The 27,059-nt window shown below is 38.0% G+C and overlaps 1 protein-coding gene across 2 annotated transcripts in view; it reads right to left on the bottom strand.

Moving 5' to 3' along the window:
- Nucleotides 1-5,012: 5,012 nt before the first annotated feature.
- The window catches only part of FAR1 (fatty acyl-CoA reductase 1), a 36,850-nt gene continuing 14,803 nt past the window's right edge, over nucleotides 5,013-27,059 (bottom strand). For both annotated transcript variants that reach the window (XM_017825022.1, XM_017825023.1), the window contains exons 3-12: nucleotides 26,283-26,458; nucleotides 24,161-24,340; nucleotides 22,282-22,459; nucleotides 21,245-21,289; nucleotides 21,009-21,127; nucleotides 20,455-20,522; nucleotides 18,829-19,000; nucleotides 12,101-12,230; nucleotides 9,988-10,115; nucleotides 5,013-7,986 (exon numbers count right to left, since the gene is read on the bottom strand). In XM_017825022.1, coding sequence (XP_017680511.1) covers nucleotides 7,824-7,986; nucleotides 9,988-10,115; nucleotides 12,101-12,230; nucleotides 18,829-19,000; nucleotides 20,455-20,522; nucleotides 21,009-21,127; nucleotides 21,245-21,289; nucleotides 22,282-22,459; nucleotides 24,161-24,340; nucleotides 26,283-26,458 — 1,359 coding nt within the window. In that variant the 3' untranslated portion in view covers nucleotides 5,013-7,823. The remainder of the gene's footprint in view (nucleotides 7,987-9,987; nucleotides 10,116-12,100; nucleotides 12,231-18,828; nucleotides 19,001-20,454; nucleotides 20,523-21,008; nucleotides 21,128-21,244; nucleotides 21,290-22,281; nucleotides 22,460-24,160; nucleotides 24,341-26,282; nucleotides 26,459-27,059) is intronic.

The raw sequence follows: 27,059 nt of genomic DNA, 5'->3' as shown, positions 1-27,059 counted from the left end.
ATGATCTGACATAAGAAAGTTAATTACTTAACCTGCATGCCAGGCACCTGTAGGGCTACCACAAGTGACAGGAGCATCTGTTTCCAAATTCCCCATTCAGCTTCTATGCCAGCAAAACTGATCACTGTAATGTAATAACATTTCACCAAGACAAGAAGCACAAAGGCCAAGAGTTTCTACCAGAAGGACTAAAGGGACAAGGCTGCATTTAAGCCTAAAACAACAAAAGAAGTGCCAAGAAGAACTGGGTGATGTTTTTGCACCTGCTTTCTGGTCTTAGCATTTTTTTCATTTACAAAAGCGAATTTCTAATTAGAAGCAAAGTTATTTGATCGGTATTAGAATAACCCTTAAAGAGAAAAGCACCAACTGCTTCTATATTCTGTGGTTCCAAGTTTTGCCAGCACTTTGCTTTCTACCGAGTCTAATTAGAAATATTTTAACTCATTAATTCATATATAACTAGTACTTACTACCAGTGCTTTAACTCATATCAGTACTTTTCCTGCAGTAGTAGTGGAGACTGATAAAACAGTGAGATCACTTAACATTTGAAAACATGGAGCTGTTCTCTGTCTAACCAGAGGACTGCAATAAAAAAAGCCTTCCCAGAATACTACTGGAATGTAAGTTCCTAAAATATCTTCAGCCACCTAATGTTCTGCAGAATTTCCAGTCAAATTTCATGCTCTTTGAACTCCCATATAGGTGCTAAGCACCTACTGGCTCTGAAATGCAGAAACCATGAGGAATGCAGAAGCCAGCAAAGTAGCAGCTAACCTATCCAAAAGGTGACTTACTGGGCTAAGTGCAGCACATTCCTATTAAAAATGGATAGACTTGGTTTTAAATTGGAGTCACAAAGAGTGGAAGTTACCTTGCATGTTTTTCTTTCCAAATCAAATATTTAACAGAGGAAAACCACAGGTGTCACTGACAAGGAGAGATTAGCTGTGACTTAAAACCACACAGCTGGATTGAGAAGTAGTGAGACAGCGAGACGTGCTCTCCCCACTAACCTTGTAGGTGCATAATTTAGACTGAAGTGTGTTATCACAGGCAAATTTAGAAGCCTTTCGTTTGCTTCCAAGAATTAGAATTTAATAGTATTAAAAAACCAAAGTGGCACTTTCCCTGGTGTCTACAGTGCCTGACACCAATGAATTGTTCACAGCCAGCAGTGCACAATCTTTTGTATCGACTCAAGTTGGGTGGGTGGCAAGAGCAGAGGCACCAGCGGTGGCATCTGGGGTGGGGATGAAAACAAAGGTTTGCTCAGTGCAATCTAACACTCCATAAAATACTCCAAACATACCAGAACTTACCGAAGCACACTTAAATCCAGAGCTCTGGTCTTCCTTTTTAAAAAGCCTCTTCAGCAAGGGGAGCTGAAAGCCAAGACCTAAACATGGAAGCAGCCTACTGGAATGCCACTGAGACAGAAGAAAAAGGTGATTATTAGGAGTCCTACACTAGACTGTGCTAAGCAGGTGATTATAGGCAAACAAACAAAACAGAATGCTGGGGGAAAATCCCTTTCTGGTTCTCTCTGGTTGTCTCTGGAAGAGAGCTCTTTCCCTTGCAGGCCTGGAGGAGGGTGAATGAACAGAATCACCTGTGTTGTTAGCTCAAAGTCACTCAAGGGAAAGCCCAACAGCTTCAGCAGGGTTTTGCTGCTCTGGCCTGAAGCAGACTTGAATCTCTACCCCCATCACCAGGAACAACACTCTGAAACTATGAGCTGTGTGCACCATGCAGCAAATAGCAGGTTTCTGACCTAAACTGGCAGGGTCCTTATGAAACAGGAAAGGTAAGATGGATTTGAAAGACAGAGGCAAACAAAAACTAACTAGTCTCTCTCAAAGGAAAAGTCACTTCACATATTGGAGAATTACACTTAACTTAGTTAATAATACAACTTAAAACTTAAGCATATCAAATAAAAAGTCCTTGAAGGAACACGAAGCAAGAAATTGTACATCACAGCCAAGTGGATCACGAAGTTTCCATTCTTCCTGCTAAGAACTTAGAGCAGCTATCAAGTCCTTTTGTTCTAGCCTAATTTGTTCAAAACTAATTACCTCTTTAGGGTACAAGAAATTTTTTAAAGCCTATTTGAACAGATTGTGAGTCTGTTCACGGGAGCAATTAACGGGCACTTTAGGCTGAGTAACTTTAATTGCAAGACTTCCATCCTGTCAATGGCAGAAACTTAGTCTTCCACAGACTCCACAAACTTTCACACTATCAGCAATATTCCAAACAGCTCTTTAGCTGCTGTGCCTCTCCAAACTGGACCTGAATCTGCAAGCTGAATAAGGAGGGCACAGTAAGTGAGAAGAGCCAGATGACACACCTGCTCCCTTAGAGTTAACTTGGTGTCTGATTTATCTGCCTGGACCACAAGCTTTATATAGGAAGCAAACCAAGAACCACAGGACACAACACAGTGTCAATACAGAGTCAATTCCTCATACATAACATAAGAACTAATATTAAGCATATTCACCCTGCTTCTCCCTTAGTTTAACCATTTCCTTTTGCTTCCACAGGTCTCTCTCTCCCCCTCTCCCCCCACAGTGTGACTGCTTTTGCAAAGACTGCTTATTTTAAGCTTTTGCCTTATGATTCTGAATCATACAGAGAAAGCTGTATACTAAAGGAAATCAAGTCTCCTAGCTTTAGATTCTTGAATTCCACCCAAGTTAGGTGCCTAAAACAAGCAGGCATAACTATTTGTGTCTCTGGACATCCAGTTCTAGGATAATTTCATCAGGAACGAAGGAAAGGATGAGCTGTTGAGTTTCATAAAGATAAAAATATTCAATTATGCCATCTTGAATCTGCATTAAGGCTGACATGATACATGAAAGTTAATAGTGGCTAAATACTGAATCATATTCACTTAAATGGTGAATCAGATGGTTGTTGATTAAAACAAGAACACCATAACTACTTTCTGATGGTGGTGGTCTGGATTGCTGTTTCTACAGAAGAGATGAGACACACAGAGAACATAGCACAACCTCTAACCATATGAGGCCAGGGCAATTTAAGACTTAATGTTCATTCTACACCCCAGAAAACTGTAACTAAGTGGTGGTTACAGTTTTTTTTCATTTCAAAGAATCTATGGCAAGTTTATTTTTTTTCATATGCTCATTAAGAAGCAGAAGAGGCCTTGCTTCTCCATGTCAGGACAGGAATTTTTCAGAAGTGGTAGTAGCTACAGAATTACCATCCTGAAGGGTATAACAATTCAAATAGAATGAGATTAAAGGCTTCTGGTAATAACCACTATGCTTGCAGTTAATGGCTATAACTGAATCAAGAGTAAAAAGTCCCATTCACCCTACCTAAGGCCCATGGCTCCAAGCATTCCAGTATTAATCAGTGCATTAATGTGTTGGAACTTTTGCTTTCACCAATTAGTCATGGTTTCTCCTGCTTCCCAGAGTAAGAATAAAAGCTGCTCAAAGCTGTCATTGTTCCATATTCCAGAAAAGACAGTTGCATAATTACTAATTAACTATCAGTGAGTCATATTAGTTGCAGAGCAGGGAAAGCCAGAGCTTCTGCACTGAAGAAAAGCACTAAGATAACATTGAGGAGGGAAATGTTTATAAATATCTTGAAAGTGGAAGCAGGGTTAAATTTAGTTCGAGATGGCAGAGCAGCAGCTCACAGTTTGGTTATACAACCTTTAACTCAGTCATCTGCAGGCAGAAAGGAGGACAGCGTGGTCTGAAACTCTAAAGAATGCTCCAGAAGAGAGGAAGAAAACCTAGAATTTAAAGTGAAAAGTGAGACCTGTCAACCTTCCCTTCTCAATTTCTGACGGTACGGCACGTATTGAAAATAAGAGCAGACAATTCCTATCAGCTCCACTGGAGCTATTTCACATTTCCTGGAGATTTACTCAAACCACAGTGAATGCCTCCAGGCTACACAAAAACTGCACATACTTCAGCACAAAAAGATTGGCAAACAGCAAGAATACACATAAGCAATTCACTTACATTTCTCCAGAGCAGCACTTCTTTGGTGACTTTTCTGCATTTCTGTTTTGACGTCTGCTCAGCACATCAGGAAACAAGTAAAAATGGTATCAAGGTTTTACTTCCCAGGTCGGTGCAGGGTGTTCCTCAGATCCAAGTTACACCTTTATAAACCTGTTCTTTGTTTCTGAACAATGTAGGATGTAATACTGTGCTATGAAGAAAGGGCAAAATGTTCAAGAGCACAAGACATAAGGGACACAACATCTTAAAACGTTTTTGTTCCTTGTTTCCACTTATGAATCTTTGAGACCAACAAAAAACATCTATATCTGGTGGTTTTAGTCTTAAAGGAAAGGTTATGCTTAAAGCTGTCAGACCCCAAACCACTGCTTACAGATCATGCATGATCTCTAGAACTGTGTTCTTGATAAAAGGAGGAGGAATCCATGAAATCTGGATATTCCGAGAAATTAAGGTAAAAATCAAAAAAACAAGGCATTTTGGTGATGCATTAACTTAATGCTACCTTTCCCTCCCTCACCACAAAATGTAGATGCCATAAATAATTGTAGTTGCTTGTGATTTCTTGAAATATTAATCCTAAAGCTTCTGCAAAACCACAGTACCCTTTTAAATCATATGAAAAAGCAGATGGTTTATGCTATTTAGGTAAATTTGAAACTAAGGCTACAAATGAACAAGCAGTGACAGCAATGAGAAAAGTAGCTAACAGACAAAAAAGTCACCATGACTAGGCAAATCTTACCCTGTGTTTTGATATCACCCCCATTGGGGGGCTGTGGGGGGTTGTGGTTTATTTTTTGGTTTGTGCTTGTGAAGGTTTTTCTGGGTTTTTTTGTTTTTGTTTTTTTTTAAATGCAGAATCAGTAGTGAACTTCATATTTCTCACAAAGGGCAGGTTCATGTATATTAAGCTGGCATTTACATTATCCAGTTATTTTCCACAAATTAGACTGAACGCACAAAAAGATAGAACCAACACTGTAACAACACTTTCAAGGGATTTGTTTATTTTTGGTTTACAAACAAAGGCACCCAATATTTCTGTTTATGTCTTATAAAAGCTCACAGATTTAGCATTTGTTTCCAAACATGTTCCTATAGCAGAGAAGAACATTACAGGAAAATGTAATTTTTTTTTTCCTGGTCCCAAATTTAAATACCAGTAACAGTTAAGTGATAATGTTGTTTCAGTCTGATCTTCTTCCTATTAACCAACTGATACCCCTCCTGTAACTTGCAAGTCAAAACAGTGAGTCGAGCTCCATGTACCAAAATATAGTTCCAGTATATTTTTGACCAACATCCATTATGTGCAAACACTGTGTGAAGAACTGCAAGAGGACAAGGCCCTGATATGGGAAAAAACCAAGAGCTTCAGATAGAATTTCACAGACTGACCACAGGAAGTGACAAAACCAGTGTAATAAATGTGACACTGAATCTACTGGCAGCTAAATAGGATGACTGATGAATTCGTGTAAGATACCAATAGGGCACAGAACAACAGTCTCCAAAAAGGGGAAAAAATGGGTTTCTAAATTGGCAAATATTTAAAGAGTAGAGGTTAAATATCCTTATGTTTAAAGTAATCCTTCTCTTTGTTACTTATTCAAAAGACTAGATTTCTAAGCAGTGTTTTAGACCAGAAATAAGCAGTTCATTGGCTTCATAGTTCTCAGTATTAACAAATCAACATTAAAAGTATCATAATGTTTATAAACAACCAAAATTCATAAGTTTTCATAAGAATTGTTTCACAGAATAACTTCCAGAATATGATGTACTTGTCTTTTGCAAACTTCAGCCACGTGCCATCATGGGACAAGGGGTGTAACTGGACAGTAGGCACCTCTGAAAAAAGTCTACAATTCAGGAATGCTTAAGCATACTTCCAGGGCTAGTAAGATACTTGGGGAGGCAACTAAAACTGTAATACACCTAATGGATTTGTTAAAGTGTAACATCTTCAAGCACAGAAGCCTTACTTTATTTTCAGCCACAATCAAAGGTCTCTCACACGAGGTGTGGTCCTAGACCATTTAGGCTTTTCACCACTAGCTTTATATATACACAGGTCATTTTAAAAAGGAATTACAGCTTAACTACTTACTACAGAATATTTAGCTTCAACAAGGAAGCCATTATCTTTTCAAAATGAGATATACACCTGCAGGAAAGGTGTTCTCTTTAAAGTAAGAGTTTTCAGAAAAATAGCAAAATAACTTCTTTATATATTTAATTCAAATAGGACAAAAAGCTACCAAGGGCAAGCATAATGTAGTTCTTGTGTAATTAAGTCATTATTTGCCTTTCCAGGCAGATTCAAGAACAAATTCATCAGTATAAAGTGATTTTAATGAACAAATACTGGGCAAGGGTGCTGGTCAGTGCATCAATTAGAGGAACACTACAGTGTTCTCAAACCAAATGCTGTGCAACCAAAATTTAAAGGGAACTTCATGTATTGCCTTGAATTAAAGAAACAAGGATTCAATCTTTTCTTACAACTTGCCATTTTTACAGATGTTTTTCCCTACTGAAACAAAGTAACATGCAGAAAAAAAACCCCCAGATTTCTTCAGATTTAAACCTGATAATTTAAGTTAAAAGACGGATGGAAGAACTGTTAACATCTATTCATTTTGAAGCAAGGTGCATCTTACTCTGCTTGCCCAGTATGATGAGGTTCACTAGGGCAGGGATGGAAAGTGTGCTTGAGCATTGGTGTTGTCCATGCATCAAATTTCATAGCTCAAAGATTTAAAAAAATTGTTAATTCATAAAGTATTTGCTAACATTGCTTACGACTTAAAAACAGGTATATCTCTTAATGAAAGTCTATAGTTTTCCAGCTACTATTACCAGTAATATAAATAGCAACTAAGCATAATAAATTGCTTTCCATTATATTTACCCTTTGAAGTCAGAAGTGTAACAATCAAGTGCTGGCTCTGTGTTCCCAATAAAAAAATCATTAAAAAGAGGACAGTCAATGACTTTATTTGCCCCCCTCAGGGTTACATTTCCTTTTATCTGCTCAATGATAGAATCAATTCTGCTTTCAGAGAAGCAAACTGTTCATGCCAACATAAATGCAGGTTGGACACAGCCAGTTTCAAGCATAGAACTGAATCACCAAGTGCATTCTGAGGCCCAGATTGTACAAAAGGCCCTTCAGTAAATAAAGAAGGTTGGTTCACTTTTTAATTTCTTTTTTCTTTTAAAGCAAAGGAGGCACCATTGTTGCATCCCTACTTTGAGGAGAAGGGAAGAAGTGGCAAAACGTAAAGACAAATTACGAAAGTCCTCAATTTTTATTTCAGGAGATCCACCATCATTTATACACTTTTTCAACTTGCAAAACCCTCTGTAATTTAGAAGAATTTCAAATAAATAGGTCTACAGCAGCTAGTATCTACTAAGTCAATATTTATCTTGCTCAATGTGGAGTAAAACTTAAAAGAAAAAAACAAAATCACGTTAAGGCAGATTTCAATCAAACACGTTCCAAATTGCACAGTTATGTTGGTCAGTGGTCTAATATGTTTTCCCCAGGTCAAAGAGTTTAAGTCACCCAAATGCTTGTCTAATGCCAATTCAACCTGGCACTTGACCATTTTATTTCCTCTGTTTCCAGGAAGGTACACGACTAACATTACAGATACCATACCGTTTATTTCGCACTCCAATTAAAAGATGAAATTATGCTTTTACAAAATGTGAGATGACTACATGTTACAGGTTTTGTGCAGTTAGACCACCATATGCATAGATGTCCTAATGCTAAATTTCTCTTTTTCAGTATCTCATGGTACTGGAGGCTCTGAAGTAGGAGAGGAACTTGTAACACAGACTAACCACGAAGTACCAGATGTTTCTCGCCATCTGCGACCTCGCGATGAAGATGCGCCAGATCAGGATCACCAGGATTGTGTTGAAGCCATAGCGGATGTTCCTTAACCTGGGGAAAAACAAAAGGAATAATCAAGAGCCAAGGTACCAGGACTCAGAGGGAAGGAAGGACACACTAAAAATTAACTGCTAGTGTAGAATTTGCTCATCTGTTCATCTCGAGGTTCATCACTCACTTAACACAACTCGTAATGTAAGTAAGTGGATAAGTGAAGGACCAAACAGAGAAGGTTTCTCACTGCTGAAAAGTGGAATGGAATGAAAAATAAGGAACAGAGCCAGCCCTGGAGCCAACCACATGTACTTCTGCTTTATAGCTGCTCGACAGAAACCTCTTCAAGCCAAGGTCACAGACATGGTAACTTACCCTGCCAAAAGCTAGGAAATATTTACACTACGAACTTCCTTCCTCCTCACCATGTATTTAGAACTTCATATACATGTAGAAGTGACTCCAACTGCTGTTGTTGACAACAACAACAACAAAAAAAACACCACCACACTCCACCAAAACAAAACTCATCGGATTTTCCAGACACATTTCCAGCCACAGAATCTGGAACCTTCACTGCAATTTCAAACTCCTTAGTTCTCAGAGAACTATATTTAAAGATTAGGAGAAACTAAGTGACCTTCTAGGGCAACTGTGATTTTTAAGCAAGTTCTCACATATAGAGATGAAAGCTTCAAGACAAACAGCAACCAGAATTTGCTCAGATTTCTTAGAAACAGAGCAATCTCTGTGGCTCAGCAGATCATGACAATTTGTGTTTTAAAGGCAGCTCTTTTTAAGGAAATACTGCTCTTGTTTTACAGGTGGGCTGCGTTCCTTTACATACTTTATTTGCAGAAAAAAAAACAGTTTAAATTTCTGTGTTACAAAAGCCAAGTCCCCTTTTCTATTTGAGGATCAAATCTACCCTAGAGAAACATTTTCCCTAGGCTGCCAAATCTGGTTAATACTAAAGTGGTGGACTCCTCAAATTCAGATTAGATTTAAGACCTAGATGGTAACAAGAGATCAAATTAATACTTCAGAGTAAACATATATTAGAATCTAAACCTCTTGCAAAAAAATCCACTTATAAATTGAGAGCTGGGGCAACCAGATGCTGCTCCAGTACAAGATTATTTCTCATGTTATTTTCAATATGATCCTTTGTACAAAGAATGGCAACTATATGATAACTCCTATGCACTTTTTAACAGCACCTAAATTAATTTAAAAAAAAGAAGTCAGAAAAGGACACTCCTTGAACTATTCCCACCATTATCAGAGATACCATCTTTCAAAAGTGTATTTGTGATTTTAGCACACATCAAAACTCTCTGCAACTGCAAATCCTTGTCTTTAGAATGACAACACAAGTCATGACCTAGATCGTTTCTCTTTGTGCTATCAGGGTAGCAGACATGATGTAGTATTGCAGAACAAGATTAATTACTTTTATTCCACTCTTAAAAGAGACAAATCAGAAATTCTACAACTGCCTTTATGAATCAGCCAAGAACAAAACAAGGGCAACTGTGGTAGTAAAATTTTGGACAGCAGCAACCCACTCAAATTGGAGGAATTAAGCCACAGAGGAAAGGCTAAGGGAAGCCATCTTAGAGCACCAACATCAGTGTCCTGCCCTGAAGTGGAGAGTCTCTGCCTGTTTACTCAGTTATTTCCAGAAGAAATAACTATTGTTCTATTAAACCTCCTGAACAAGCTATTCTGACCCTGTGTAACCATGTACCTTTTTACCTTCCAAAAGATACCTGGGTAAAATCAGAAACCTGGATTACATTACACACACCAGTGATCAGAGCTACAACCATAATCCCAGACTAACACTGTAACTAATAATACTGAGAGCAACTCAGGAGCAACAAACAGAACTTCTTTAGAGAATGTTCCAGACCACTGGACTGGAGCAGAAGAATTGTGGAGGACCAACAGGAGCTACAAAGAAAAATTAAGTCATAACGTGGAAAAGCGAAACTGGATAAAGGCAGGAATATAAACAGAGAATATAAACAGAGGAAAATAAAAAATGATACTTACTTATTCAAGTGTTTCCTAGCTGCAGGGATGCCTGACATTTCTTCATTCAGCACATATTTCTTTGTTCCCATGCAGTAATTTTCCATGTATTCTGCCCAGTGTAGTTGTCGAACATCAAAATTAAACGTCTGCACAAAATAAAAGCTTTCACTGTTAGTTGCCTAAAAATTCGCCTGTTATATAAAGGAAAATAAATGTCTTTATTCCAGACAATTCCAATTTGTCTTTGATGCAAGAAACTTATCCTATCCTTAATCCTAAGAATGATCCAGATTTAGATCCCATTTCTGACTTGACCACCAGCTTCTTAGATCATATCTTTCAAATTTCGACCATTTCATGCCTTATTTTCCCTCCTCAGCAGTAACATGCTTCACTCCACTTCCAAGTGAACTGTTTTCCCATTTCGATTCTCTGTAAGAAATTCCACTCTAAAAACTGTTTTCTATTATGTTGTTTACTTTTAGGCAACTAAATAATTCTATTATGCTCTGTGCCAGGTTCACTGTTTGATAAATGAAGGGTTCTTTTAGCTGTGCTTAGAGCTGTACAGCTAAATTTTAAAGACAACCATACAAGTGTCTTCCTCAGCAGAGGAAGTTACTGTGATAAATTCACAGCTCAAGTTTTCTCTTTGTAATAAGCATTGTTTGCAAGTTAAAGGTCAGGTGCACCTCTAGTCATATAAAACACATTCATGCTGAACAGCCTTTTACTTCTGTTACTGGAATCCCTCAAACTTTATTTTTCATAACACATCATCATAGCAAGAATGTTAAAGTTCAGTTATTATTTCCACTAATTTTTTCTTGCTGTATGCACATCTCACTGACAATTCAGCTATCTGAAAACATGAACAGTCCAAAGCTCTGGGGTGTTGTTTTTGAAACTTTTCCTGAACTCAAGTTGCTGGGAAGAGACCAGAGGGCAGGAAGGGGTAGAAATACCTTCCACACAAAAAAAAATCATCAAAAGGTATTATATTTCTTACTTTTAGGCAGTTTAGCTAGAAATTTGGCAGCTTTTCTTCAAAGTAACTACAGAACTGATTCTGAAAAACAGTTCAATAGGAAAGACAGCTTAAGAATGACAAAACTGTTCCAATGCAAAATGGAATTTGAGTGCTTAGAACTGTAAATGATGATTTTTATTCAGCTGAATATTAACCAACAAAGCCACAGATACAGGGAAGATTAAACTTATTTGGGGGGGCCTGAGACACTGTGGGGCGAGAAGGTAGAGAAAACTGGGAACAAAGTCAAGCCTGGGAAGAAGGAAGTGGTAGAGGAAGGTGTTTTAAGACTTGGGTTTATTTCTCATTATCCTGCTCCTATTTGATTGGTAATAAATTAAACTAATTTCCCAAGCTGAGTCTGTTTTGCCCATGACAGTAACTGGTGAGGGATCTCTCCCTGCCCTTATCTCATCATATTTTCTCTCCCCTGCTCAGCTGAGGAAGTGAAAGAGCAGCTTTGGTGAGCACCTGCTATCCAGCCGGGGACAACCTGCTACACAGCACTTAGTTTGAGATTGGTTTTCCTTCTTCCAAACATCAGTTTTTCTTCTTCCTCAACAGACTGTCATTCCACTTGTTTCACTTCTCCCCCTGCATGGGGCAGTTTTAGTCACACAGCAAGAGTGTGCTTCAGAAAGAAATGAGAACTTAAATTTCTTTGAACACATGTGGCTCTATGGCCAAAGCATGGAAAGGGTATATGAAATTTGTTACTGGTTTAAAAACAAGCAAAAAAGTCCCTCAAGACACACCTCCTGTTCCTCAGAAAAGAGGCAGCAGTCAAAAAATAAAGCCTTGTTTTATTTTGTGAGGCAGGTAGAAAGGTAACAGGTTGGCTCCAAAGACAATCCACTCTTATATCAGGCCCCCTTCATGGGAGTCCTGCCCTTCCTCATCTCTGACCACATCCCTGATCCAGCTTGTAACACAGCCCTGGCACAGCTGAAAGGATCACAATGGAATCTCCAGTGCCCAGTTTGTGCTAGGTTAGTTCCACACTACAGTGAGCAGCATTACTAGATCAAGTCCTTATTCAATCTTCCATTAATAAGCTTATATTTCACTCAGTCTCCACACCCACATCACACAGCTACTTGCCTTTTTGTCATCAGGGTTTAGCTGGTTCATCAGCATAGTCATATTTTCATTATTCCAGGTCCAAGAATGGCTTGTAAAGTATTCTAACAACATCATGGCCTTATGAAGACGTGTTATTGTTTTCATCATCCTACAGTCCAAGGCATGGAATGGACAGATTACAGGGGTAAAGATTAGTTCAAACAAGTAAAACAGACAGTAAGATTATAAATTTTTTACCCTACAACCCCATACCTCCGTGATAACATATTCCATCTTGCTCTGTACCTAAAGCACATTATATAAGATCAACAGGATATTTCTGCATAGTATTGAAGTGGACTTTGGCTGCTGGATCTTTACACAAAATCAGAAATTATCAGACAGATCTCTTTTTCTAATCCTAATTCCCAGTGCAACAGTATGTTACCACCTCTTCTTTTCTATTAGGGGGAAAAAATATGTTGTCTTCTGTTGGTAACTCTTAGTTTAGGACACAGAGATGGAACACTTTTCCCTTCAGGACTCTGGAATATCTGATTGTACTGAACAATCTGACTTGAAGAAAGACTCAAATTGCACACTGCAGAACATCTGTGCAGCATAACTTTAAACAAGGCAGGAAGTTTCCCTGATCTTTCTGTATACTGTGCAAGACCAGAGCCTTTGTAATAGAACAAAATTGTCACTAAGAGATCAAGGCTTAAAACCATCAGCAGCAAAGGGCAGGAAAATATTTAAGGGCACAGACAGATCATAGTAAATCCTGTTACATGACCATTCTGTGCTACTTCAAAACATGCAGAAATACCTTCCATCATCCCTTATTATGCAGAGAAAGCAACTCTACAAAACCATCACTTGGAGTACAGAGAAATTATGTTATAAGGATCAATTTGGGTAAGTTTTTCTTTGATCATATCACCTGAAGTGGACCCAAAAAATAATGAGAGTCGTCTCTCAGATGCAAAGCTTCCACGTTTATGACAAGAAAACTGTTTCAAGTATCACAGCGCTAGAGACTCAATTTTAGTAAGTACTAACTAGTACCACGTGACCTAGTGCTATTAAATGTCTGCTGCAGGTGCTCAAGGTATATCCATCTTGCAGAAATGGAAAACTGCTTCCAATTTGATCCTTATAGCAGGACACACTGAGCATTTAAAGCACAGAGTGATATGAGGGGGTGGCAAAGAAAGCAGAGTCCCACAATAACAGGAAATTGCTTTCCAAAGGTAAATTTTGTTCAATAAAGTTCATAGAAGCAATAGAAACCAACTGATTTTTTCCCTGAAAGCTGCCTTGATGCATTCCTACTTGTAGAAGGGATATAGTACATTGTCCCAGAAAATCTCCTAAAGAAAGTATTTTGCATCACATTAGTGTCCCCTACTGTCACTAGCAGCTGGTATCTCAGTATCTAAGGGTATATTAAAATTTCCTCTTTTTCTTCTCATGGAATAGAGTAATACAAATCACCAAGGCTACTGAAAAACGACTGTATCTCTAAAACACAAAAAGCAAGTATTTTTCCTTAAACCCCATAAGAATCTATTTACAGAGTAATTCAGAACTGTATTCAAACTGTATTCAGCTGATTTTATTAATAGGCATCCCTAGATGCTTTCAAAAATCTGTTTATAATTTCACCAGTTGGGCAAGGTGGCAACAGTGGAGGCTGAGTTGGACCAGAGTTCCTCTGATGCAAAAATAATTAGGAATATAGAATCTGCATCCAAAACATATCCTGTGCTATCCAGACTAAGCTGAACTTAAAAAAAAAAAAGTATGTTAATTAAGTAAAAAAAAATAAGAAAACAACTTGAAACCTGGAAAGCAAAGATCTCACTGGTCAGAAAGACCTCATAGCAAAAAGGCCTGGGTAAAAATAGTGCCAAATGGCATTTAAGACTTTTTGCAGAGGTCTGTCCACTGGCAGTCTTAAGATTATTTAACTTAACTTGCCCTTTTGAACTTTCCCAGTTTGTGTTCTTATGCTAAAATGCAGCTGCTTTTTCAGATTAAAATGCTTCAACCACCGCAGTCTAAGAAAACTTGTGCCCCTGCAAAATACTAATAGTGCAGATGAATATCTGATTAGGTAAGTGTACATTAGGAGCTTGTTACTGGCCACTGACATTAGTTTTCACTCTTTTCTATAAACAAAAACTAAACTGAATTTAAATCAATGCAAAGACTAACCTTCAGCTTAGCTGAGCTGATAACAAAAAAAACCAAACCAACCAACCAACCAAAGTTCTACCTCAGCTGCAGATTTTTAACTCATCAAGCAAAAAAACTGGTTTGCTTTGTAGGGTTAGTTTCTTTCTATATCAGCCAGAAGAATCAAATGTCTCCACATTCTCTCAGCTGCTCAATCAATTACAGAGTTGGCAGAAGAGCACTAACTTTCTCAATGACAGTTTGCACTAAATTCACATGAAACTACACTTCGAGGGGGAAAAAAAAAGCAGGCTTTCACCAGCCTCTCATTCAGAGATGTCAGCAGTGGGTGTCATTTAGTGGACACTTGTGTAGTTCTGGCAGACTAATTTTTCTAAGTTCAGTAGCACCGTATTCCTCCTGCAAATGGGAACACACACGACTCAAAACCGAGCATCAACACACACAATGGAACTTTATCCCTCAAGCTGAAGTTCTGAAGGTCAGATATTCCAGAGACAGCCATTGGATACGAGTCATAAGTATCCATACCATACATAACCAGCCAGTATAACATCAAGCACTGCATCACACCTCCTTCATAAGCTGAAGACAGGAAAAAGTCAGACCTGCTGACCGTCTCAAAGATCTGAACATCAGCAGCAGGCAGCCAGCCAAGGTGACTTTCACCTCGGTTCTAAGTAGAATTTTGTCTCTACTAGGCAGCCCTTATTGCCATCAACACTAAATACATTACATCAGTTTGAGAAGCACATCACAGGAATTAAAAGTTTAAGCAAGTTAATTCAATTATCCATGAGTTAGGTGGGCTTGTTTCTACACCACACACCTGGAAGTGACCTGGCTTAAGGCTACAACTGTATTTTGAACACACACCCTCTTGCCTCCTGGCTAAAACCAGTCCTGAGGCTAAATACAGACTGATCCTTCTGTGGATCTACAGGCTGTCCATCTGCAAGTCTCTGCAGAAGCATTACAGATAGCTAAATATTTTACCTTTTTTTTTTTTAAAGACTTCTCTAAGAAACATAGAGCAAGCTTTTAGATTTGTCTTCTTCAGATTTTCATCTGGCTGTAAATTTTGAAGTGTATGACATACTACTGAATTCTCATCTTTCCAGCAGCTCTGTGGTTCCTCCTTTAAGTGAACAATTTAAGCCACTTCCAAGAGAAATAAAAGTATTGATCTATTCAAAAAGAGCATGCTCTTCACTCACTTCTGGATTGTGAGACAGTAACTATGTGAAAGGTGCTTCGATTTTAAGGAGCTTTAAATTGAAATGACAGATGTGAAATTACGTCCTTTACACCTCCCTACATACATCAGCCACACCTTCCCTTTAGCTTTCTAAGAAGCAGTGACAGAAGACGAATTGCTGGAGAAATCCCTGAATCACAACTTTAAATACTTCGTGCCACGTCTTGTTCTTTCAGAGTAACTGGAAAGATCTGCTGGGTGTGTATTTTTAAAGGCTTTCATATTTCAAATGTACCAAATTGTTTTTAAGTAACATGGTTCTTTTGTGCTAAGCACTATGTAAAGTTACATGAGCGAACTATGCCTTATATTAAAGATAATGAGACAACTAATAAGCTTTGCTATGCAACTAACTATATATGGCAAGCTACTGGCAACACTGTGTTTAAACTCAGATGCTAAGGATTATCACCACTATTTATGTAATTGCACAATCCTATAACAGTTCTAAGTATTCAGTACAAAATATTAAATCTTCATTATGCCAATCCTTATTGTACATGTTCTTTCCATAAAATTTGGAAGAAATATTATAGGCATTATTTCTTCCCTTACCTGTTAATATTATCAGTGAATCGTTAAAGTCAAGAACCTTCAACTAGATGCAAAAACAGCAACAAAATTTCCATCTCATAAAAAACATTGCTTCCACAAGTGAGGTGCAAAAGAACTATTTCATATTTCAGAGAGATTACAACAGGTGTTTTGAAAACCCCAAATAGGAAGATTTTTTTTTTAAATTATTATTACTAACATAATCATGTAGTTCTGAAGGATCATAGGCCTGATCTATTTCTTCCACTTGTTAAAAATTAATTCAGTTGCAGTACAATATCCCAATTGTATGACAACAGTGCAGTTAAACCTACACAGTAATTTCATTGCTTATTTTTCTTACATTGTACACAATGTAAGACCTCAGTGTACTCAGACTCAGCACAGAGAGGGCAGGCTACTGACCATGTGAAGTCAGGTTAGCAGAGTATTTGAATTTTCCTGTGCTATTTTACTAGATTCTTACTACACTGCTCAAGTTTTTCTGCTAAATCATGGTGGAAAAGGTCACATTTTAAATTAAGCCAGCCCTTCTTCACTCAGAACAGCATTATATTGAGCTTAAGAATATCCAATAATGTTTCCATGTCTTCAGAAGTTTCTGCTACCTGGTAATTAAAACCATTCTGTCAACTGACAGGATGGATGACCATAGCAACAGTAGCACAACCCTCCAGCCCATCAGTTAAAGCAGCTTTTAAAGCACTTTAAGGCAGAAGACTAGAAAAAAGCACAAGAGTAAAGATCTGCCTTAAATTTCCTTATTATTAAACAACAAGAGTTCCATTAGGATTTAACACCGCATGTCTTGCTTGCAACTACATTTATTTATTTGCTTCTACTGTTCCTACTGCAGGCTCCAATTTTTAGATGCTTTAAAAAAAGAGAGAAGAGCACTATATAATGAAAGTTGCCTTCCTGTAAGTGGGCTGGGTATCCAACTTAAAAGCTGTGACTGAACAATAGCTTGTTTTAGTTCAATCTTCCATCTTTTCTCCAAACTGGAAATCTTGTGCTTAATAGGAAACTGATCCACCCACTCTTACATTAAACTACTTAGGAATATTCATATCAGTAAAAATGTATTTTCTATTCTGGGAAGTATTAATGTCACCAATTGTACTACTAGTGATTAAAGTCCTAAATTCCATCTTTGGACATCAGGTAAGAACTTCGGGAAAAGCAACAACAAGGTTCAACATTCCCAGTGTTGTAATATAAAACTGCTAGAGTGCCCTAAACAACGTGATTATTCACAGCTTTATTCTATTCCCATTGGTCAAATACTTAAAAGATTTTCAAAGCCTGACAAGATTCTGGCAGCATTCCCTCACAATCACTTGAAAGCATTTATAGAACAAATATTTTAGGGAATTACTATCAATTTTTATTAAGCATAACTTAAAAAAAGCGAAAGAATCTAGAAGCTAGGAACTTTTATTTACAATACCTTCTTTAGAGCTGAAGATCTCACAACTTTTTAACGTGGGAAGATTACTATGCAGGCACAGACACCTGCCACTACTGTTGCCCTAAGCATTACACTGTTGTGTAGGCTTGGAACAACAGAGCCCAAGGCAGTTTAGAAGTTTTCTCCTACAAACCACTTACACAGCTTCTTTCCAGTGCTAAGTGTTTTACAGAGCTTTAGTCTCCTTGTAAGACAGACCTAGACTACAGGACAGCAAATGAATACTCACTTGTGTTAATACACTGTCACCACTGTGGAGATTTTATAGTCTGAAGACAAATACTTTTGAAAACATAACATAAGCACTGAGTTAAGATCTAACGGCTTGGCCAATCTGAAACAAATTGAAGTGACATCTTATATTCCTTCTACATAATTTAGTTTAGCCTATTTAGCAGAGATATGCCATTTTCACCACTTTAGTTAGGCAAACACTGAGGTAAATATTATAAACTAAACGGAATGTTGAGATGACACAAGCCAACATATCAGATCAAGTCGTATCATCTGCACGAATAATCCACAATTAAAAACTCTGTCTCCCATTCCGTTTTCAGTTTATAAAAGCAACAACAATCCTAATGCAAGCGCCTTCCTAGAGTTTAATGACTGACTAAGATTCTGATCTGAGATGTATCTTGGACAGCATTTTTGGGACAGTCATTAATCTCTTCAAAATGCGGCCACTGGATCGTTATTGCTCATACTTAGTAAATGGAGACAGTGCCCAGGCCATGTCTTCTTCACAAGTCTCCACCACCTTGCAGGGCAACATAGTTTCAGCCCTGTCCTTCTTACCCTGGTTTTTGACCTCTCAGTCTCAGCAAAATATCAAAGAAAAATGCAAACACTTGGCATTGTGCACGGTGAAACTGGTATACAAGGGTCCGATCTGTAAGCCTAAAGTTAGGTATCCTTATTGCATTCTCTAATGGATACATCCTGGCAATTACACACACGTGTTGGGCTGTAGGAAAAAATAAGGATCAACATATTTTTAGTATTTATTATTCAAGAATAAACATCACTTGCTATACATCCTTTAATTCTGTTTACTCAAATCCCCAAACTATCCAACAAAAACCATTCTCATTTTTGCTAGAAAGTTCGAAGTCACTTTGAATTCCAGGACCTGTTCTCAGGAAAAAAAAGGTTGAGTTTTAGTCACAAAACATTCAGGGAAAGAAAAAAACTTTTTGAAAACCAATATACATCATAGCGTAAAGCATAGCTTTGTTTAAAAGTCAGAGGAACAGAAAAGACAGAGCCAGTCACCATTACCTTGGGCTTCTTCCAGTAATCCTGAGGTAGGTATCATACAGGAATGCTGGGGCCTTATGGCTTACAGCAATCCAGTAATGATATAAAAGGTGATTGGAAGTTAGATTTACATTGGGCCGTCTGAAGGCCTGTTCGAGAGGATTCCTCTTGAAAGTAGAAATTACATGGTATTCTGAGAAGAAAAGTTGCATAACAGCTTCGGTAATAACCATGTAAAACGTAATGGTTTTCAAAGAACATTACAGCATTCAATTCTACAATTCACAGAAAACAAAACAGTCATAAGCTCTTAACCTAAAATACTGTTGAACTGGTTCTTACTATAATCAAGAGGTCTTTTATGCCTTCATCTTCAGTATCATATTTTATTGTAGCAGTGTCATATTTTATGGTAGCTTCTCTCTTTCTCTTCCTCTTTCCCTACCTTAGAAGTTGTTGGTTTCGAACACTGACAGCAATTTCAGTTTACAAAGCACATAAAGCTATTTAAAAAGTTATCTGTATTTCATGAAGAAGGTTATTCCAATCTCTTGTGCGAAGAATTTAAAAGCAGACTGAGGATTCTGCAAGCATCTCAAGTAAATTTTAAATGGCATTTTTAAACAACTTATCCAAATTTAAGCATTAAGAAAAAAACAATTAGGATGGGACTTCATGTGAAACTCCTGATGGCACCTGTAAATTCAGTACGTGACAGACATGCAGGATCAGTGTCCTTAAAAGTTAAGTGGAAGTTACCCTCCCTTTAAATCTTCTAACTTTATGCTGTTGCTACAGACAGTGCTTAAATACCCTGATTAAAACGAGGATATGAATCAGCAATTTTCCAAGTTTGGCTGAAGTGATAATGCTTGTAACAACAGATACATATAAAATGGGCAAAAGCAAGTCAAAAGTGTGAAAAAAGTAGTAAAGAGAAATAAAATAGATTATTGAAGTTTACTACGTCAGCCAGCTTATATTGCTATTTATAACAAAAACTGTTACAAAGATGTGGGTTACATTCTAGTTAGGATATCTAGGAGCTGAAAATAGGTAGCCATACTTCCTTAAAAATTACTTTTCCCTGTACATGAATAGCTGAAGTGTCATGCAGCTGTCTTAAGATTGAAAAAGCCACCTCAACTAAGAATTAACTTAGGGCAAAGAGCTACACAAGGGCAAAACTATTACCATATCTCTCAATTATGCAGATGTACAAACCACTTAATTGTGGGCTGTTTATCCATATGTATTTAGTAAAGTTGGCATTACACCCAACATCACTACTGCTCCTCTGAGCAACGCTTTTCTCCACACACTACCCACATTCTGCAGATTAGGTCAGAGCAGCATCAAACAGAAAAATCAGTTGTCCCATAGTTTAAGTTATAATGGAATAAGAATAATTAAAAAAAAACCCAGCACAAAATGAAATGGTGATAATGCTGCAGGGGGAGAGGGAGGAGAGAATTAACAATGGAAGATAATGAAAAAGCACTGTACACTGCAAAATTGAGAGGTATGGCTACAATACCAGTTTCAACAATAAAAATGCAATATGATCTACTGATTACAGCCTGTGCTTTGATTGTTTGACCTTATTTTTTCTATTAAGACTAATGGGAGAAAATAAACATGGCATACCAACTTCACTCCAGTGGAAAGCGTTGGTGCCACCTGTTGTACAATTATACACCATGAGTTTTCTTGGTCTGGGGGGGGGAAAACGATAGAAGAGCAAGTTAGAAGAAAAACAAACTTTTACAAACACAGACAACAAAAGACATGCCCAAGTTATCCTTTCCCTCAACAGCATCCTTTACATAAAGCAGAAAGCATCAATCTCATAGCAGATTTCTTTTGCTTTCTGTATCATCTTCCAGTATCGTTCTCCTTCTTTAATTATCATATTTCTTTTATTTCAGAGAAGGCATCACCTACATTACTGCAGATTGTATTGATTACAAGACCCAGGAAAGAATTCTCAGACAGAGCTTGTACAACAGTATCAGTAGATGATGTCTTCCTCTTTAGCATAAATAAGTTACACTTTGAGAGACTAATGCCATCAGAACCTTAGACTCCTTTGTCCTGAGGGAATAGCAGGACACTGACGAGGAGTTCAATAGAAGACTGAATTATTAAACACACAATATAATTTCAAAATATTTAGTACTCTCTTTTGTCATCTGTTATACCTATGAACTCCAGAATACCAGGCTGCAGCCAGTGTAGCATTGATAACAACATCTACTGGAATAAGATCTGCCACTGCATCGTTGGTTGCTCTCATTGTTCGAAGAATTCCTTTTCCTGCCTTAAAGAATAAAACAAAAACAAAAAAAAAAAGAGACAGAAGACCCACCAGTAAAATATATGAAGCTTTGTTGCCTTCTAAAAGGAGGGGGAAAAATTAAGTATATTCATTACTTACAGCAATGAAGATACCACTAGGTCCATTGAAGTTATCAATCCAGCCCTATTATGAACAGGGGGAGGGAAACAACTTGGTTAGAGGATACTGAAGTCAGCAGGTTCAAGTGAAAATCTGAGAAGTTTCTATAAGTGGAAGGGGTGGAGGTAAAAGAGAATAAAGAGGAGAAAGATATTAAATATCTCTAATTCTTCCATAGCAAAATCTGGTGATGTAGCAAGTTCCTGTGACTCAGATAAGAGATCTACCCGTAGACTCGGTGGTCCTTCAAAGCGAGATGCCAGCTTATTTATTTCTTAGTGAATGAACTGCAAGGCATTGTCCATAAAAATATGTTTATGTTGCAAGTATTCAAGTTTACAAATATTTTTAGACTAGCTTCTGGCAACTCATTTTTCTCATTTTTTCCAAACAGAACACATTCTTCTTCAAATTTAATGACAATATTTAGACACTATATACTTACTGGTTTGACATGCACATTGGACATGCTTCAATACGTAGGTAAAGTCAATTATATGAATTTTAAGGGCTTGAGAAACAGTCTGTCTTGAACTGGAGAAGCTAATCCAACACCAGTCTCTCATACAGGAGGAAGCATATATGCTATACATCAGCACAGCACACAGAACTTATGCCATCCCCCTGCAAAGCTTACATGGTTTGACTAAAAGTCAAAACATCTTCATGTCCCGCAGATCTGTTTTCTTAGTCACCCTTTGCAGCTGCTGATACAACCAGATGAAGATACACAGAATCACAAAGTAAAAAGTTGACTATTTATTTAATGTGTGAAATAGTATCTCCCATTGTGATACAAATGTATTATTGTTCTATGATCGGAGTAATTTACGCCTGAATTTCACACATCGGAATACTGTCTTTGACAGCTTTTGTATCAGTTGTTATTCAGAAGCAACTAAGACACAACTTCATAGTCCAAGAGATTTTCCCCTACAAAGTCACTAGACAAAGAGGCTGTCAGTGTGTCCTGCAGTTCACAGGCAAGATAGTCAGGTGAAAACTCGTTGACTTACAGGAAAAGGCTCCTTCCAGCTCGCACCAACGATGGACGGCCTCACAATGGCAATGTTTAACTTTGATGCTTCTTGCTGCACTACAGATTCAGCTAAGGCTTTTGTATAGATGTAAGTATTGGGTCTGTTGCCCAACAGTTTAGGAGTAATATCACTCACTATGTCATCATCCATCCACCTAAAGAAACAAAACAAGAAGCAAGTATAATTACTGCATGCTGCTTCCCTGGTGGTGTGGGGTGTGAATTCCTAAAGTTACTATGATTGTTTTCTTCTCCTTTAGAGAAAAAGGGACACACAACTAAATGAAGACAAGTTTCTCAGTAAAAGAGAAGATGGTGTGCTCAGTGTCCACTGAAAGAAGCACACTGACATTTACTTTTTTGCCCAAGTAATTCACTTAGTACACACCAACTACAGAGCAAGCAGTACATTCCTTTACAATAATCCAAATTCTATCAACTAAGTTCTCAAACATGAAATGCCGACACTGCAAGTTGGTCTTTGGAACACAGGCTCACTGCATCATGATCTAGGAGGTGTTGCCATTGCTAAGGAGTCCCAGCTGCATCATGAGCATCCCCTCCACCTTTGCAGTCAGCAACCACACACTACCTCTGAAGCAAGCTGGTCACTGTGTTTCTCCCCTTAAATCAGTCAAGTCTTGCAACTTCATCTTGTTTCCCAGTTCATATTAAAACTGTGATAACCTTCAGTCATAGCACACAAACCAGAGATGTGCCTCTGGAACTATTGCTACTCTGGTGTTCTCAGTCATGTAGCCACATAAATGGTATTTCTTGTTATTCCCCAATATTCTGTTAAAAAAATCAAAGCAGACATGCACCAGATTCCCTTTGTAATATGAATTGGAGTGGGAAGAAGGGCAGGAAAGCCCAAAAAGGGACAAAAATCTGGCTTTTTGTGTCATGCTTAGCAAGAGATCACTAAGTTTACAAAAGCTTTCCCTCATGAGTTCATAGGACTATTTCAAAATATCTCATTTGAAAGTGTACTTAAAGTCAACATTATAAAAATGATTGGCTCAATATGAAGTCTAGGTGGTACCTCATTTGGTTTTAATGTTAGCATTCTTCCACCTATATTAACAAGTTAAAGTAGATGTTTTACTTCTTAATTAGTTTTTTTCAGTTTCATACTTCTGTTCCAAGCAGAGATTTTATATGACAAGAATAGACTGATTAAAGTTGAGACTACTATGTATTACATTACACTTATCCCATATTGCCACCTGCTTCACAGTTTGACAGCTACCTCAGGACAGGTAATATACACAGAAAATAAAGTACAGAGCAAGTAATTTTTCTCCTTCCATAATGCCAAATTCAAGACTAAAAACCCACAGAAAATGGATGTTTAATGTTTGGGGCTCTCAGAATACCTAACAGAACTACTTCTACAGCTAAGCAATATTATTTCAGTATCTCAGTCTGATCTTGCAATGGCATTTAGGTGGATGTAGTGGCAATTGCTGTTCAAGGGGACTGTCTTAGAGTTTTATCCCCTTCCTTCAAATGCCAGTGCCAGCACACTTGCAACGGCACAACTTTTTTAATACCCCCTGATTCAGCTCATCATACAGCTCAAAGACTGGCACTCTCAGCACAGAGGAGGCACCATGAGTAGATAAGAGCATCCCTCTCCTACAGTACCCCTCCACACCTCGCTCAGCCTAAAGCAACCATAAACCTTAATTCATCTCCTTTCCAAGAAAGGGAAGCATCAGCCATGCTGTCAGACTTACACAGCATAAGCTAACTCTTCCTCTTTAGGGCTCCTAACCTTTTTTTGGCAGTTCATTCCCAGGAAGCAAACGGTTACAGATTACCCAAGTAACTTGATAAAACATAACACGTACTCAAGAGAATCTATGAGTTTCTTGGGATCCACAGGAGGCGGGTAAACGACTTCCTCGATCACTTGCCGATTGCAATACGCGTAAGCAGTCGAAACGTGCACAAACACCTCCAGATTCTTCATTCGCTGTGCCAGGAAGAGGAGCTGTTGTGTGGCAATCACATTTAGCTGAACAGCATCTCTGTTGATTAAACAGAAACGGGATCAGTAGAAAGCAAGACAAAAGACACGCAAAAAGAAATTCATTCCTAAATGCCTCAATGATGGATATATAAAGTATTCCTGAATACTCTGCCCTACCAAAATAAAAAAGCAGCATGGACACTGTCCTAACTTCCTGCTTAAAACAATATACCACAGTCCTAATTCAGAACATCTTTCACTATTCAGAATAATTTTCCTTTTATCCTATTCTTACCAACATCATCATGCTCCGTTACTAGAGTGTGAAAGTCAGGAGACCTTTGATCTCAGTCTAAATCCCAATCCCATGTGTTCCATGAAATGTGAAGGAAGTAATGCAACACAACACTGAGCTGCCACATGATGCATCTCTGAACTTCTGAGTTCAAGTTGAGTTAGGTCAATGACTCAGAAGAGGGCTAGTAAGTTGGAGACTGTCATGTTCTTGTAGGATAGCATGAGGCTCAATATAGGAAGGAAGGGAAAAAAGAGGAAAATCACCAAGATCCACATTTTCAGGCTCTAACTTCACTGCTGCTCATCAGAGTGTTTAAGGACACTGTAGGAGAGTAGGTGTATCTCTACAATTCCCACCAGATAACAGCTCGCTGAGCAACTTACTATGATTATTTTATACTATTTACACATTCTCTCCAGCCTACAGAACTTGCTACGGGCATCAGTTTTCTTGCACACAGTGTACTAATCAACTAAGTTTCAAGAGTGCAGCTAAGTAACACTTTATCAAAGTCCTTGCAATAAAGTGTTTCATTAACAACAAAAAAATTAGTTTCCCCCAAACAATCACTAAGTTCCAGACTGCATTATCACATGTTATTACTAAAGAGGGTGACAAGAAAGGGGGAACACAATCCCAAAGCAATTAACATCAATGGAAACCAATTAGTTTTGGGGCTTTTTTTTAGATATTGTTCTCAGTTTTCACTGCCTCTTTCAACAAATCAAAGGAAGGAGCTCATAATCGGAGCCGTGAGCATCACTTTTTCCACTTCTTGTTCTTCTCTTTCTCCCTCTGCATCTACATCTCCCTGTTCCCTTCAAGGCAAACCTCTACTCCTAATAAAGGACTTTTTAAAGACAGGGAGAACAGATGAGTAGTATTTAATCTCCTGTTTTTCTCATTAGGTATGAGAGTAAGTGCTTGAACTTCCCCCACCCAACTTTTCTGGCAGAACTGTATCCCCCGAAAATGTGCATTCCCCTTCTAACAAGGAAGGTTGAAGGAACAGTTTGTGTTGCCCTTCACACACCAGGAAAAATGTTCTAACATTACTAGGGAGCACAATGCATAAAGCTACAGCATGTGTGTATCCTCTCTGCCCATCCCTGAGAGCAGAGCAACACATGATGTTTGGAAGACTCAGAACAGCAATATGTTCTCAGTCTCTTCAACAGCTTCCCTTCAAAAAGGGTTCAAAATCCAGGCACGGGGATTTTGTAAAAAAAAAAAAAAAAAACAAACAAAAAACCAACCAACCAACCAAAAAAACCCCCCCAAACTCAAAAACCAACCAACCAAAAAAACCCCCACAACCAAAAAAATCCCACAAACCACCCCCCTCCCCATCAAAACCTCAGGGGCTAATTTATTTAGTTTCTCAGAGTTAATAATGGATGTCTTTTTGCCTAAAGCTTTAAAAAGACACGAATTTTTCCATGTTGAATAGTGTAATTCTAACCTCTGGCAAAGCAGATCTAAATAATATTGCTTCCATCTTCTGAAGAAGAGCAAAGGGAAATCCAAAAGCTTTGGTGGACCTTATAAAACACCGTGAAATTGCCCAAGCACACAAATATCAGAGCACATGAGGTAGCCTGACAGGCTGAATGTTTGCAAGGTTGTGCAGACACCCAATTTACCCCCTCCCTTGGAGTACCACTGGTTTACTAGAGCAGAATAAACAGAATTTTAGACTCACCTTAGTGTTTCATTGAATCTGATTGTAGCAGCACAATGAAATACAATATTAATGCACTCTATAAGTTTTTCCTTGATTGGTTCACTAAGATCCAGGTCAGGCTGCGTAAGTTCACTCATAACTACAATTATTTTTGCTTTGAAGTCTGGTTGCTCCTCTCTCAACCTGTCAAAGAGCTGTCAAAAATAACAAGACTAAAAACTCAGAGAAGATAAGAGGTAAACGTTTCACTTAAGTGAAGAAAAATCCCACATTTTCTGCCTATAACTCCTTAGTTCTCAAGATCATCAGTAAGTTAGAAAAGCTTGCTGGCAATATCACAGGAACATGTTACTGACTTCTCATGAACATAGTCAGTGATGAAGTTGTGCACACTTTATCCCACACAGTGAAAGCAGTATTGCACGTATTGTACAGAAGTAAGAGGACTTCAATTTGCACTAAATATTTTTTTAGTACTCTTCCCAACCCTTTAAACCAAAGCTCTGTCAACATCAGATAAAAGAAGGAATGGTCTCTATTAGGCACCAGGACTCAAAAGAAATTTTAAGTAGCAGTCTAAATACTGCAATCTCTTTTCTTTCAGATGGAAAATGAACAGTCTGCCCACTTCCCAAGCTTGATAAAAGCTATTCAGATTCTTATAGACTTGCAGAAGCCATGTTGGATTATAGTTCTAGAAAACTTTCATCAAGATTTAAAAATTTCCAGTGATTTAAGAAATGCTATCCTCAAATTATGCCAGTTTTGGAGAACTTCCAGATTACTAAAAGATAA

The sequence above is a fragment of the Lepidothrix coronata genome, unplaced genomic scaffold (assembly GCF_001604755.1).
Source record: "Lepidothrix coronata isolate B3197 unplaced genomic scaffold, Lepidothrix_coronata-1.0 Scaffold115, whole genome shotgun sequence".
Classification (NCBI taxonomy): Eukaryota; Metazoa; Chordata; class Aves; order Passeriformes; family Pipridae; genus Lepidothrix; species Lepidothrix coronata.
Note: the sequence above shows the minus strand (reverse complement) of the source record. Positions and strands in the feature narration are given on the sequence as shown.